The 12,875-nt window shown below is 45.8% G+C and overlaps 1 protein-coding gene across 1 annotated transcript in view; it reads left to right on the forward strand.

The window, feature by feature from the left end:
• LOC103370113 (receptor-type tyrosine-protein phosphatase delta-like) overlaps positions 1-12,875 on the forward strand; it is a gene marked incomplete at its 3' end in the record, with an annotated part of 93,297 nt that overhangs the window by 29,386 nt on the left and 51,036 nt on the right. The window contains exon 2 of the mRNA XM_008299034.1: positions 7,043-7,228. Coding sequence (XP_008297256.1) covers positions 7,126-7,228 — 103 coding nt within the window. The remainder of the gene's footprint in view (positions 1-7,042; positions 7,229-12,875) is intronic.

Consider the following 12,875-nt stretch of genomic DNA (forward strand, 5'->3'; position numbering starts at 1 on the left):
CATCTATTTGTTTGGATGTGGTCCTGAACCCGCGCTTTAGAGGGTGAGAAGAGTTTACGTGCGCCATGTGTCTTAGTTGCTCGTTTTTTTTTTTTTGCTTTTTATTTTCACCTGCTGCCATCTTCTTTCCAGCTCCCTCCCTTCCAGAAACAATACCTTCAGACTTGCAGAGTGGCCTCGCAGCTACCTCCATCTATCCCTCACTCCTTCCTTCCTTCCATCCATCCATCCCTCTCGCGCAGCCTCCGTTAGCCGTTCGAGCACAGACGGAGTGTGAAAAAAGCTGGCAGTGAGGCACATTCCCTCGCTTCCCTCCCTTGGTCTCCACCTCTCCTGCTCTCTACCCTACAGCGTGTTCTCCACTCCCGCCCTTCTTCCTTATACCTCCTTCCCACTCCTTCCCCTCTTCTCCACATTACTTTGCCCCTGTCCTCCCCTCTCCCTTCTCCCCTCGCCACCTCTCTCTGGCTCGTTGCTCCCCTTATCCATTATATTTCCAGCCCTCTGCTCCGCCCTCCTCTCACTCCCCCCTTCTTTTTTTTCCTTTTTTCTGGTTCATAATATGTAACATGATTTAGCCCTCCCCTGTTCATGCGGCGTAAATTTAATCCCAGCCATTCCAGGTTGGCTGCTGCTGCTGCGTCTACCATTTTTCTCATTTCCCACCCCCCCCCCTCATCCTGCCACACTCTCTGCTCCCGACACAATAGACTCCTCAAGATTCAGCCTGTTTGCATGATAAGAAGTTCTTTCCCTGTATTAAATGCTGATGCGCAAGGTCAAGCACGACCCAAGTGGCACATGCTTGTACTATAGAAGCCGCCTACGCTGTGACAAGCAAACATAGCACAAGAGAAGGCCTCCCAACAAGCTGGCAATCATTTGAATAGTTTACACAGCTCGCATGCTTACCAAAAGGCTGATTGTACTCTGCCGCGGTGGTTTTTATCTGCTGCCCATTGAAAAGGCATTAGTGGCGTCCATTAGTGTTCAATAGAAAGTGTGTTTACGAGTGTCAACAAGGTCAAAGGAGGTGATCCAAACATGCAGACAAAGATGAAATAGGTTGCATTGGCTTTTTTTTTGTTTTTTTTTTCCCCGCCGTCTAAATTCCCTAGTGTCCCTAAAGCTTACCCAATAGCTCCATAACCTTGTGTGTGTGTGTGTGTGTGTTTGTTATTCCTGTGTGTGCACTGTGTGTTGGTATGCGTTCAAGGAGCAGCACAACAGGGCACTGGGATAATCAGTCACTAGACTGCAGGTCAGGGTCCTGCACTGTGGGTACCATCCATCTGAACCCAACAGCTGCTGGGAAACGTGGCGGGAGGAATGAGATGAGAGAGAAAGATGGGTGAGGAGAGGAGAGGAGAGGAGAGGGGAGGGGAGGGAGAGAAAGTGGCGAGGCAGCTCAGGTAAGAGTCAAGGAGAGGCTGTTGAAAACAAAAAGAGCACAAACAGAACGAGTGGGGCGGAGGAGGAGGAGGAGGAGGAGGAGTGTTTGCGAGCGGATGCTTTGTGGTCATTTTAGTTATACTAAAGCGTATGCTCAAGGTCAGTCCGGGTGGGCAGGATCCGCACAATGACACAACCTTGCTCCTGCGTCCGAACAAGGCAGCCGTTTTCAGATTGCAACGCCCCGTCCTTGACCCGTGTTTTTCATCTGCCAAGTTGCATTTTGAAGAAGTTTGCGGCGGAGATGTGTCACCGCTATTTTTCCGCGGCCGGAATTTGCGTAAAAGGGAAATTATCACAGAAAAAAAAGGGCCCAGACGGTGTCATTTGATTAATAGCGAGCGGTTACAAATGTTACTTCACAGTATTTCTAGTGTGACATTTCAAAGTCCACATCATTTTGCCGACAGAGAAGGAGGGGGGGAAAATGCTTTGAAATCTCCCGGTAGTAATTTGCCACGGCCACACAATTGAGATGGGATTGTGATAGCTTCCTTGTCCTACAGCCGCAGCAGGTGCTTTTAAACCAATTATTAGACAGACAAATGTCATCAGACCCAATTAGCTTCCCGCTGTGCATTTCATGTTGGGTGATCCATTCATAAGAAAACAAGATATAACCAGTCATCAGCGACAGCACTGCAAAAAAAAAATAAAAAATTAAGCCAGGCACGGAACTGTAAACCCTGATTTTTCTCAAACAGAAAGCCGCGCGGCGCCACCCAAAGGATGGTTTACGACCGTGAGAGACTTGTTTGAGGGAGGTCAGGGGAGGCAAGGAGGGGAGAGGAGGAGAAGAGGGGGGGAGGAAAGTAAATAAATAAGTATAGCAAATAAACTCCTCTGATGTGTGGTTGTCAGGGTCTTTCATGTGGAGGCTGCACTTGAGGGCATAGCTTAGCTTAGCTTGAGGGATGTTATTACACATGCCGGCTGATCGGGAGCGATGTGTGAGAAACGGCCTTGTCACTCGGTCTTAAATCACACCATCGCGGGCAGAAGAAAGTAGCAGTGGAGGGAGGGAAAAAAAAAGAGGAAAAGCAGACAGAGGGAGGAAAAAAAATAAAACACAAGGGAGGAAAGAAAGAGCTGCACATAAGAGGAGGGTCTTTATCCCGTGAAGAGACACTGAAAGTTTACACACTGGCAGTAAAGAGCTCGGGACAAAGATTAGAAACGGTTACAGCCCGCCTGTAAAACCCACTGTGGCTAAACCCAAACTTAACCTATTGATGAGGAAATAAGGATTTCAAAAGGAAACGGGTGTACGGGGGTGGGTGGCTGCGCTTTGGATGAACTTATTTTATAAATCTAGTCCTTTGATATTTAAAAAAAAAAAAAATCCTTGAGGCGCTGTGAGTGGGTGCCTGTCACGGGCGGCGATGTTTCACTCTACAAAGCCGTTGAATAAGTGGAAAGGGCTCGTGCACGGCAACTTGTGATGCTTTCTGTGCCCTCTGACCTTTAAGCTGATCTCGGCAGAGTGTGTACACTGCCACTCCAAAGGGCTTTTTGCCTTAATTAAGTGACATTGACTCCTTAAGCAGCTGAACCTTAATCCCCCATCCCTGCCATCCTCTGAGCCACCTCACAATGAGGGATAGTCTTCAAAGAGAGAAGAAAGCAAGAGGCAAAACGGAGGGCAGGTCGCCAACAGCGGTGGCAGAGTCCAACGTTAGTGATTGCACAGAATTAGATAGACGATATGACCATGTGTGGCTAGATTGATGTTTAAAAGATAGGCGACAGATTAATGATAGCAGGATAATTCAGCAGAACAAAGTCCGGCACATGTCAACTTTGGTGCCATCGTCGTAACATTAAGGTTGTAAAAACTGCACTTGTGTCGCATGTCAACAGTGGATCTGCTGCAGCTCTGACTCCCCCGTCACCTCGAGTCCCCTTCACTGCTACTTAACTTCACAGCAAAAAAAAAAAAAAGTCTGTCTTCGGAAGCAGTTTCAGACATTATCACAGCAGTCTGCGCCGTGCACTCGCTCCTATAGCCCCACGTATATATCACTGTAGTGTGAAAGTGTGGGTGTGGAGTGTAATTATTGCATTCTTTAACTTTCCTAGTCTGGAGGGAAATAGAAAGTCCTGCCTCATAAAAGGAAGCAAATTCTTATTTGCCGTGCCTGGCTGGGCATGATACTGCTTTTTATAGCGCAGTATGCAGCGTGGTTCTCATCCACCGTCGTTGCTCTGCCGTGCTTTGTCCTTGCATGTGTTGGGCTAATTACAGAGGGATTTGGCCTTAATAGATTTGGTGGCATTTTTGTGGCTGCTTTGGTCCGTTCGGATAACATACCATAGCTCCGCTATTTCCTTGAAGTTGGAGTCACTTTGGAGCACTTTGAGGCTGAAATTAAAAACATTTAAAGAAAGGAGCCGGCCAGAATAAAATCAGTCAACTTGCACAAGAGGATGAGCGCAATTTGATTTAACTGCTCCAGTCTATGTTGAAATGTCGGTAGCACTGGTTTCCCACTGGTTTGGATTTGGTTTGCCAAAACATTACGGCGTGCCAGAGAACACGATAAGACAATGGGTGTGAAGCTGATGTTATAAACCTGCTGCTTTGGGGAGCTCATAACTATTCTGCCTGCATTCGTTCCCATAACAAGTTTATTGCGGTATGGCTGGAATAGAAGATAAATATGACTGACTCTTTGTTTTTTTTTTTCCCCCACATTTTTTTTTTTCTACCCTTAATAATATTGCTTGTCTAAATAGACCAGAATACCAAACAAGCACGCTCAAATGAGAATAGACCAGCCATTATGGAGAATATAAACATCCCACCCTCCTTCTCTTTCACATTTCTGATAAGGATCATGGGGAAGGAGAGAGAGTAGACAGCTCAACAGCCCCTTTCTTTTTCTTGCCACACACTCCCCCCCCTTTTCTAATTAACATTGTGCATGTTGTCAGGCTTTGTTTAATAATGCATGATTGCTATCAGCAGCAAAATCCTTTGAATGAAGCACTACTGAATGGGAACACAATAATACCACCAGGGGCTCAGGAAGAAAGACGAGACCGTGTGTTTTTTTTCTCTTTCTTTCTATTGTAATAAATGTTCAATGGGTAAGCATCAGTGCCACCAAACGCATGAAAGTGAAGGTGCAGAGTGCAGCGCTAAACGGCCATGTTGAGGATAAAATGGGCAAAGGTGGAGCTGCCTTTTGAGGGACGAGAACAGAAAGCGTCATTTGAACCCGTGCACGCGCTCATATGTGTGATTACGCAAAGCTTTCATTCAAAATTTAAAAAAAAAGCTGCAGTGTTTAGGCTCAATCCATTGTCAGATAACAATGCATTTGGCAAACTGCTGCCTCTCTGCCAGGTTTGGCAGGTGGCTCATCACCCCTTAGCACATTAGGAAGGAATCCGCAGCACAATTTACTTGTAAAAATGAACACTACAAATCAACACCAATTATGATTGCTTTCATTTTTTTTTTTTTTTTTTTGGGGGGGGGGTATAAATTACGGTGTTTTTGCTGCGCTTACATTAGCTGCTCCTTGTATTTACTCACATGGCACAGCTTCTCGGTTGTCTCACTGGTGGTTACACAACATACAGATGGTTTTGTTTGCCTCTATCAGCGTGTGTGTGTGTGTAAATGGGTGTGTGTGCATGCACGGCGTGAATAGGGAAGGGGAGGGCTGCTGAGTACAGTTTCTTGTGTGCTGCCTAATGTCATGTCATTATGGAAATTCACACTTCATTAATTAACTCAAAGGCTATCACTTAGATTTGGAGGGGGCAGATGCGTAAAACAATAACCGGAGGAGACAGACAGCTGTACCTACGTATGGATCACGCTGCAGCTTCATCCCCTCGCTCAGGGTTTTTTTTCCTTCTAGTCCAGTTGATTCTAATCAAATTCACCGTCGCTACAAACACTACTCGTGTGAATATTCTGCCTGGCGTTCCCTTCCCGATGTATGTATATGCATTCGTGTTTGCGCGCGTGTCAGCGGTGGCGTGAGCGGGGGATGAGATTGCCTCAAATTGATTCCCTTCGCCACACGTCCCCCGCTCTCTTGCGCTTGCTACTAGCCCCGCGGCGCTCGGAGACAGGTAGTCGTGTCTATCTCCCCCCAACACAAATCGAGTGTGACAGGTGCGCTATCTTCCCGTCTTTTCTGCCATTTACAGCCCACAGAAATGAAAGAGGGGAAGCTAGGAGCGAGAAAGAGGATGATTGGTAACAGGGAAATGAGGTACTTTGTCATCATCGGGCCTAGTGATTGGGCTTAGGGGGGCTTCTTTTTTTTTTCCTTTTTTCCCTTCAGTGGGTGGCGGTCAAATCTGCAGATAAACAGTCCAATATCGTATTATTTCTTGCAAAAGCATTTATATGCACAGTTGAAGCCCCCCCCTCCGGAGAGTCACTAAAACTTTACGATCGCAAAAACTTCAAGGGATCTGACATGTTTGATCACATGAAGTTCCTGATATGTGTCGGACGACGTGCAAAGCCCACCGGGTCACCGCAGCTGAAACAACAGCATCCTGCAGAACAATGCTAGCTAGCACGCTAACCCCGGCAGCGCAGTATGTCATCAAAGCTCACACACTCGGATTAGCTGGGAGCCGTGTTATGAGCCGAAGACTACCGCAAAGCATCCATCACCAAGGATCAAGCTCAGGCTTAAGCAAATGGATGACAAGGGATAGAGCCGGTCTGCAGCTAATACTAGCTCACTGTATCGCATTGATTTTCACAGCTATGTAGTGGCCCCTTCAATAAAAAAAAAAGAAACATGAATGGCAACAGCTGGCCACTCTGTCTTATAGATTTTATTTGTTTGTGCAGCAACTGGATAAAGGAGAAAACATGAGTGTGAGTGCTGAAGCTGAGCTACTCCATCACTTTGTACGGGCACTTAGAGCTATTAAAGCATCCACTATGGATGGATGTGTGGTGTGAGAGGCACCGATATGTGCCTCAGATGAATTGCTTTATTGAATATGTACAGGGTATCACACTGTTATTAAAAGACGGCGCCGCAGATATTTTGCGTCGTCGGAAAAAGACGCCAAGTTTGAGCAGTTTTGCCTAAATCGAATGAAAAAGCTTTCACCGTCCACGAATCCTCCCCGACTCTCCTATGCGAGGGGCGCGTTCTTTATGTGAAACAGATATCAGCGCTGATCTGAGGGGGACTTAAAATGTACTCTTATTATGCAGCGTATTTAATTGGTGCTCGCGACCAAAGCTGTGAAGACAAAATCATATTAACTCACCCTTTCATCTGTGTGGTTTCTCCCTCTCTCTCGTGCACTCTCTATCTCTCTCCCTCTCATGCACACGTGCACACGCATTGTGTGAAGTGACTATTCCATTTAGAGAACTGTCAGAACATACCCCGTGAGCACATCAGGCTCTTCCTATCCTCTGTCAGCTCCAGCCGAGGCTGTGTGGGGGTATGTCAGAAATGTGCAGGGATAGATAAAACCCATGGAGCCAAACAGCTTTGTTTCATTCAGTCCCTCTCTCTCTCTCTCTCTCTCTTTTTTCCTCCCTCCTCCTCCTTCTTCCTTCTCCCTCTTCCTATCCCTCCTTGCCTTTGCATAGGCTGTGAATACCCTGCATCTGAGAAATCAGACCAGACTGACTCACAGGGCTCTGTGAGCCAGTGCCACCGAGGCTGCCAAAGCATGCTGGTGCCAAGCTGTCCCACCATGCACAGAGCCAGACCCACGCTGCTGCTGCCGCTGCTGCTTGTCCTGGGTCTGCTACTCCACCTCGCCGACGCTCAAAGTAAGTAGATCGTCGGCTCTCACGTGGGCCCCGAGTGTGGTGTCCTGCTGGGTTGGGGGACGGGGTGGCGAATGTGGAACTGTGTTTGTTTGTTTGTTTTTATTTCTCCTGAACACTGCAAACATAAACACCGACTGCGACACACAACTTAAATGAATTCTAAATGGAATACATGACATGTCTTCATGAAGCACAAAGGCTGGCTGCTGCAGTATGGCCTCCTTCACCACCAATCTTAAAATGATTATTTTTGTACATCAGGATTTCCAAAACTTTACTCTGAAAGGAACATCATCACCATCATAAGATCCTGGGCCCCTCCACTCACATCTATTGTTATTTCACGTCTGACCTTCACTGTGTGTTCAGATTAATCTCCCAGAGGGGGAAAGTTTTTTCTGTAAATTTGAGCTGAAGACATGCGAGGAAGTTGGGAAGCCAGCTGGGGTCCAATCTGCAGCTTATACATCACACTTAACAAGCAGATTTGGTGAAGCTGCGTCTCTGGCAGTTAAATATTTGAATCTAATAATTGCATCGTTTCTGGATTTATTTGGGGGATCTTTAAAGATGCTGCGTACATTTATGGGGGAGAAAAAAAAAGACCAAAATCCTCCATCATTGGACTTTTGCATGGCTGCTGGAAAACATCACATTGTGCTTTCCACACACCTGTATGTCACAACTCTACATCTCACCAAACTACCAAGTCTGGATTTTTCCAACCGCGTCTTTGCTGCAGTGAGAACCAGAAACGCTCAGGCCTCTGCCAAGAATTTCACCATGAGAAATCTTTGGAATTGAGTCACTTGACATCAGACACCTGCCCGTTGATGTGTGACAACAGTTTTCAAACCTCATTGAGCGCTGGTCCTACACCAAAGATTCCCCTCCCTCTTCTCCAAACCTTCTCTCTCTTTTTTTTTCTTCCCTTTTTACACTAAGATCCATGAATCATTAGCTTCTGGAGTCACAGTGGGATGAATAAAAAATTTTATTGCTCCCTTTGCACTGACTGAAATCCCCTCAGTTCAGCTGAATATCTCTGAATGAAGGGATCGTTCAACCCAAGGTCATACACAACAGAGCAACGCAAAGTGAAATTGATGGGTGAGATTTTCAACTTTGTGCTTGAGAAATGTTCCCTGCAATCTGTTCAAATGTGTTTTATTTTTCTTCTCTGCCTCGCGCCACATATGTCTCACAGCGGGGGAGAGGCAAATGGAGAAATGTATTCTCCGTTTATCCCCCATTTTATGTGCAGCTCCAGGATTTATTGACACAATTTAATTATGGGACCTTCCCAAAACGGCATTAATGGTCGATAAACGTTGCCATTGAGGGAGCTCTTTAGGAGCTATCTTTTCAGAAACTCCCATCTTCCACCGTCTAGTCTGAATTTACAACAACATTTGATGAGGGGGGGAAAAAAAAATACGATTGCCAAAACCTTCGCTCAGACAACTGTCTTGGTGAAACTTCCAGACATTCCACGCTTGCATTTGAGCACAAATGTAACGGAGACCTGCGCAACTGCAGTCGGCAGGCCCCAAATCTTGACGCCTCAGTGCTCGCCATTCCCCACCAACCCCCCATTAATTTCCTTCCTTTAGTCGTCTGGCCGTTTCGCAGCTGCTGCTGCCCCATACCCCACTTAAACAGCTGTGCTGGGTCATCATTTCAAAGCCAAAACAAACCTATCATGAGGTAGCCACAGTGGCTGTCTGTTAATGGCTGAGGGTGTGTGTGGGAGTCACGGAGGTCACGGGGATGAGGTGCATGTCTTGTCTGAAACTGAGGGAAAGTGCCTGTTCATAGCCGCGACCACTTCAGGCGCCACATATTAGCTCTGGGATTTATATTTTCTCCTTTCTGTTGCTGCACCGCCTGATCTCCCACATGCACGTGTTTGTTCCTCCCTTTCCCAGCTCCCCTCTATTGTTTTTCTTCCTAATCGCTCTCTTGCCAATTTTCTCCTCGTTTCTTATTTGGGCTTTTTCTTTCTGCTGTGTTTCCGCCTGCGTCTTTTGTCTTCTCCCTACCTTCTCCCGTTTGCTGTTTGGAAACGGTGCAACAGCCCCTTCCAGCGACTCCGAAGCTCCTTAATTTCCTCTACTGTGCTGCTGCATATGCATATCCAGCCCAGACACTCTGGGGCTCTCTCCACATGTGTGGTGTGCAGTAAGTGCACACCAGCTTACTCCGTTCCAGACGAAGCCCCTCAGCACCAAAATCCGACTGCATTTCCAAAGGGAAAACTGCCCTCTGCTGCTGCTCTGGATCCATTTGGGTGTGAGCTAGCCTCCGGCTGTGGACATGGTGGAGGATATGAGACACACGAGAGCAGAAAATGGCTGAGTCTGCCTGCTCAACAGATGGCACGATCCTCAGAGCCAGTCCTACCAATACAGTGCAGCCCCCCTGTTAAAAAACACCAATCAGGGCCCCTAATAAACGCACAGTAATGGGAGTTTTATCATATCTGAGCCCCCCTGCAAGTGTTTCCAAATGGGACCTGTTAAAGCTGGGAGGAACATGATGGATTTAAAAATGATCTTAGAGGATTGTGTTGTTACGTTTGGTCTATTGGTTTGTTTTCACTCTGCCATTGTTTTGTCTTTGGCCTTCTCTCTCTGTTGCTTTCTCTCGTTTTCTCCTTCACCCTGTCCCCCTTGCTCTTCAAATGCGGCCTGTTTAATTTGTGTGGCAAATTGGGCTTGGCAATAGCTTGAAAGGGGGGCATAATTGTCCCTTGTGAGCCAAGGGGACAGAGCGATAGAGAGAGAGAGAGGCAACAAACAATTTCTCTGTCTTTTGCTGAACAGTGGAGCAAAAAAAAAAAAGAGGAAGCATTGGAGATGAGAGTAGAGCTGGAAGCATTAAACATTTCCACCTGGGCACGGATGAAGCAGGCTGAAACTTTGGTGTGGGCATCAGAACGGAATAACTTGGACGTCCATTAACTCGATAGATTGTGTGCTTATGTGAAGCAAAAAAAAAAAAAAACACAAACCAAGAGGTAGAATGTGTCCCTCAGTGTGTGTAGTTAGAGAATTTCCTCCAGGTTTCATTTCTTTTAACTTAACTGAAATGTTTTTTTCCCCCTCAATAAAGAAATTTCAGATCTAAACTACAATAAAAAACTATATTTAGAATAAATTTCCTAAGCTACATCTGTACAAAAACCCAACCACATCCATCCATGCTGTGTTGGACCACGTCAAACCCAGAGCCTAATAGTGCTTTAATTGATTCCCCCCCCATTGCTGGTGGATGGCATTGTGAGTCCCAGCGAGCCGGCACGATTCCCCTTAACACGTCAAATGAGTATCGACGGGCTTCCTCCAGCCTCTTTAAACATTAAGATGTTAACACCCAAACCTCATCTCTTCCACTTCTGCTTATTTACAGTGTAAAGAACCGCGCGCACTCGCGACATCCATAGGCATCTATGCGCAGCGCTTTCGAGCCGGCAATCAAAAGGTGAACCACATGGGACGAGAACGCCGCTTTGTCTATTGATGTGGCACTTTTTTTTTTTGAGGCTTTGCAGCGTGGAAACAGAACGCTAGGGAAGGGCGCAGGCAGAATAATCCGCATATGAAAGCAGAATATATAAGACAGCCATGTTTCTGAGTTAGTGGCTCTGTGTTTTCTGCTTTTACACATTTTCACTGATCTGGTAAAATGCAGTTTTTCGTGTGTGTGTGTGCGAGAGAAACCAGTTTCCCATATGTTCACTGAAAGATATGTAAAAGCAAGTCATGAGCCAGTAGCAGCTACTGCTCTGTGAGGAGTCATTTGCTGCAGTAACAATCAGCAACAGCATCTGCCATTCTGGTATTTTCTGCATACAATTTGCAGTGGCTGTTTGTATATCACATTATGATAAAAAATGGTGGACAAATACACCAAAAGCAGGCACACGGCCGTTCATAGAGCACAAAAAAAATGCTCTTATACATGCATGCAGCCACAAAACACGATCACCTTGTTGCAAGTCCAAGAGCTAATGATACTCTATTCCCCAGATGACATCAGGCTGTAATATGTGTGTTTTATGCATGCCTGGCCTAATATGAATTATTGTAAAATAGTGTTGTATTTGCATATAAGCTTCCGGGCTGTACTGAAATTAGCATTTTTACAACAGCTCAAATTAAATCCCTCTGCTTAATTTGCCTGCATGCTAATTTGATTTAAATTGAGTCTATTCCATTCCCTTTTACTCTCGTACCCACACAGCGCTAACACGCAGACACATGTATGAACGCACAGTATGTACTCTTAAGAGCTGCAGCCTACATTCACTCCCCCCCCTCCGACACACACACACACACACATTGAATTAGACACACAAATAAAAAAAAAAAACACACACACGCAGAGCTCACATGTTTGTGTAGCCACATAAAATGACACTAAAGCGAGAGGAGAACTCGTATAGGGTTTGATCCAACTTTAAATCACTGTAATTCCCCGAGTCTACCGCCTCGTTCATCATTCTGCCGGACACTGCTCAAGTGGAAATCTCATTGTTGGCTCCACTCGTTCATTTCAAAACGTGTCTTAGTACAGTACATCCTTAAAACTAGCATCGATATCTACAAGAGGAGAGTGTGCGTCGTGTTCATACTTCAAATAAATGTGGTGAAAACACCTTTCGGCTCAGAGTGCCAGCGCTTAATTACCATCTAGTTGTTTGGATGAAGACCTTGTGACAAGACTGGGAATCTGAGATAAAACAATGTTATCAGCGCCATGCAAGATGCTTCTCGCTCGCAGGTTGAACTAAACGAGTAAGAAGTCTTTATCGTTTTCTTTGGCTGCAAATGCCTGCACCAACTCCTTGTCAACAATGTCCTGTGCAATTATGTTTAAAGGTTGTATCAGGCCCATTATTAACTCCATGAATGCCGATTTCTCCGGCAACTATGCCCAAGTGTATTATTTAAGGCCATTAGCCTCATCTATGGATTGCAGTCATTTTCCCTCGCACTTAGACCACAGAATCACACAAAAGCCAAGCAATTTTCATCACACTCCTGACCCTCCCACTCTCAAGAAAAGCAGATAATCACATACAATATGGAGATGTTGTACAGGCCCAGATGAAGGTAATTAAAGGCCAGCCTGCAGCTACTAATGCTATATCTAAGTGCACTTATGTTTCCAAGACATAACTGACTTGAAAATGGTGGAGCAATTTAACCATGCTTTACCACTCAGGCTGGGAATATTGACAGAACAAAAGCACCATAATCCAAATTGTAAATCCATTCGAGTGGCAATCAACGAACCTCCCAAAATCCTTATTTTTTTTTCCTTATATCCAAATCCATATAGTGGAATACCTGCACATGAAGCGGTCGGGTATGTCACACTGCAGAATGGTATGGATTTCAGTCAGGCTGGCACCTCTTTATCTGTCCTTTGAGCATTTAAGGTGCCAAGAAAACAATAGGAGACCAGGTGAACGCTGTGCACCATGCTACATATCTATACTTACACAGTCACACACACACACACACTCTCACACAAAGGGTACCTTGTAGCATGTCTTTGAAGCTGGGATCAGCCGGTGAGCTGAGCACAGTGCCAGCTGTTTTGCATCTGCTGGGCTTACACTTGGCATGATTCTGGCCTT

Source organism: Stegastes partitus, unplaced genomic scaffold (genome assembly GCF_000690725.1).
Source record: "Stegastes partitus isolate 25-593 unplaced genomic scaffold, Stegastes_partitus-1.0.2 Scaffold1372, whole genome shotgun sequence".
Classification (NCBI taxonomy): domain Eukaryota; kingdom Metazoa; phylum Chordata; class Actinopteri; family Pomacentridae; genus Stegastes; species Stegastes partitus.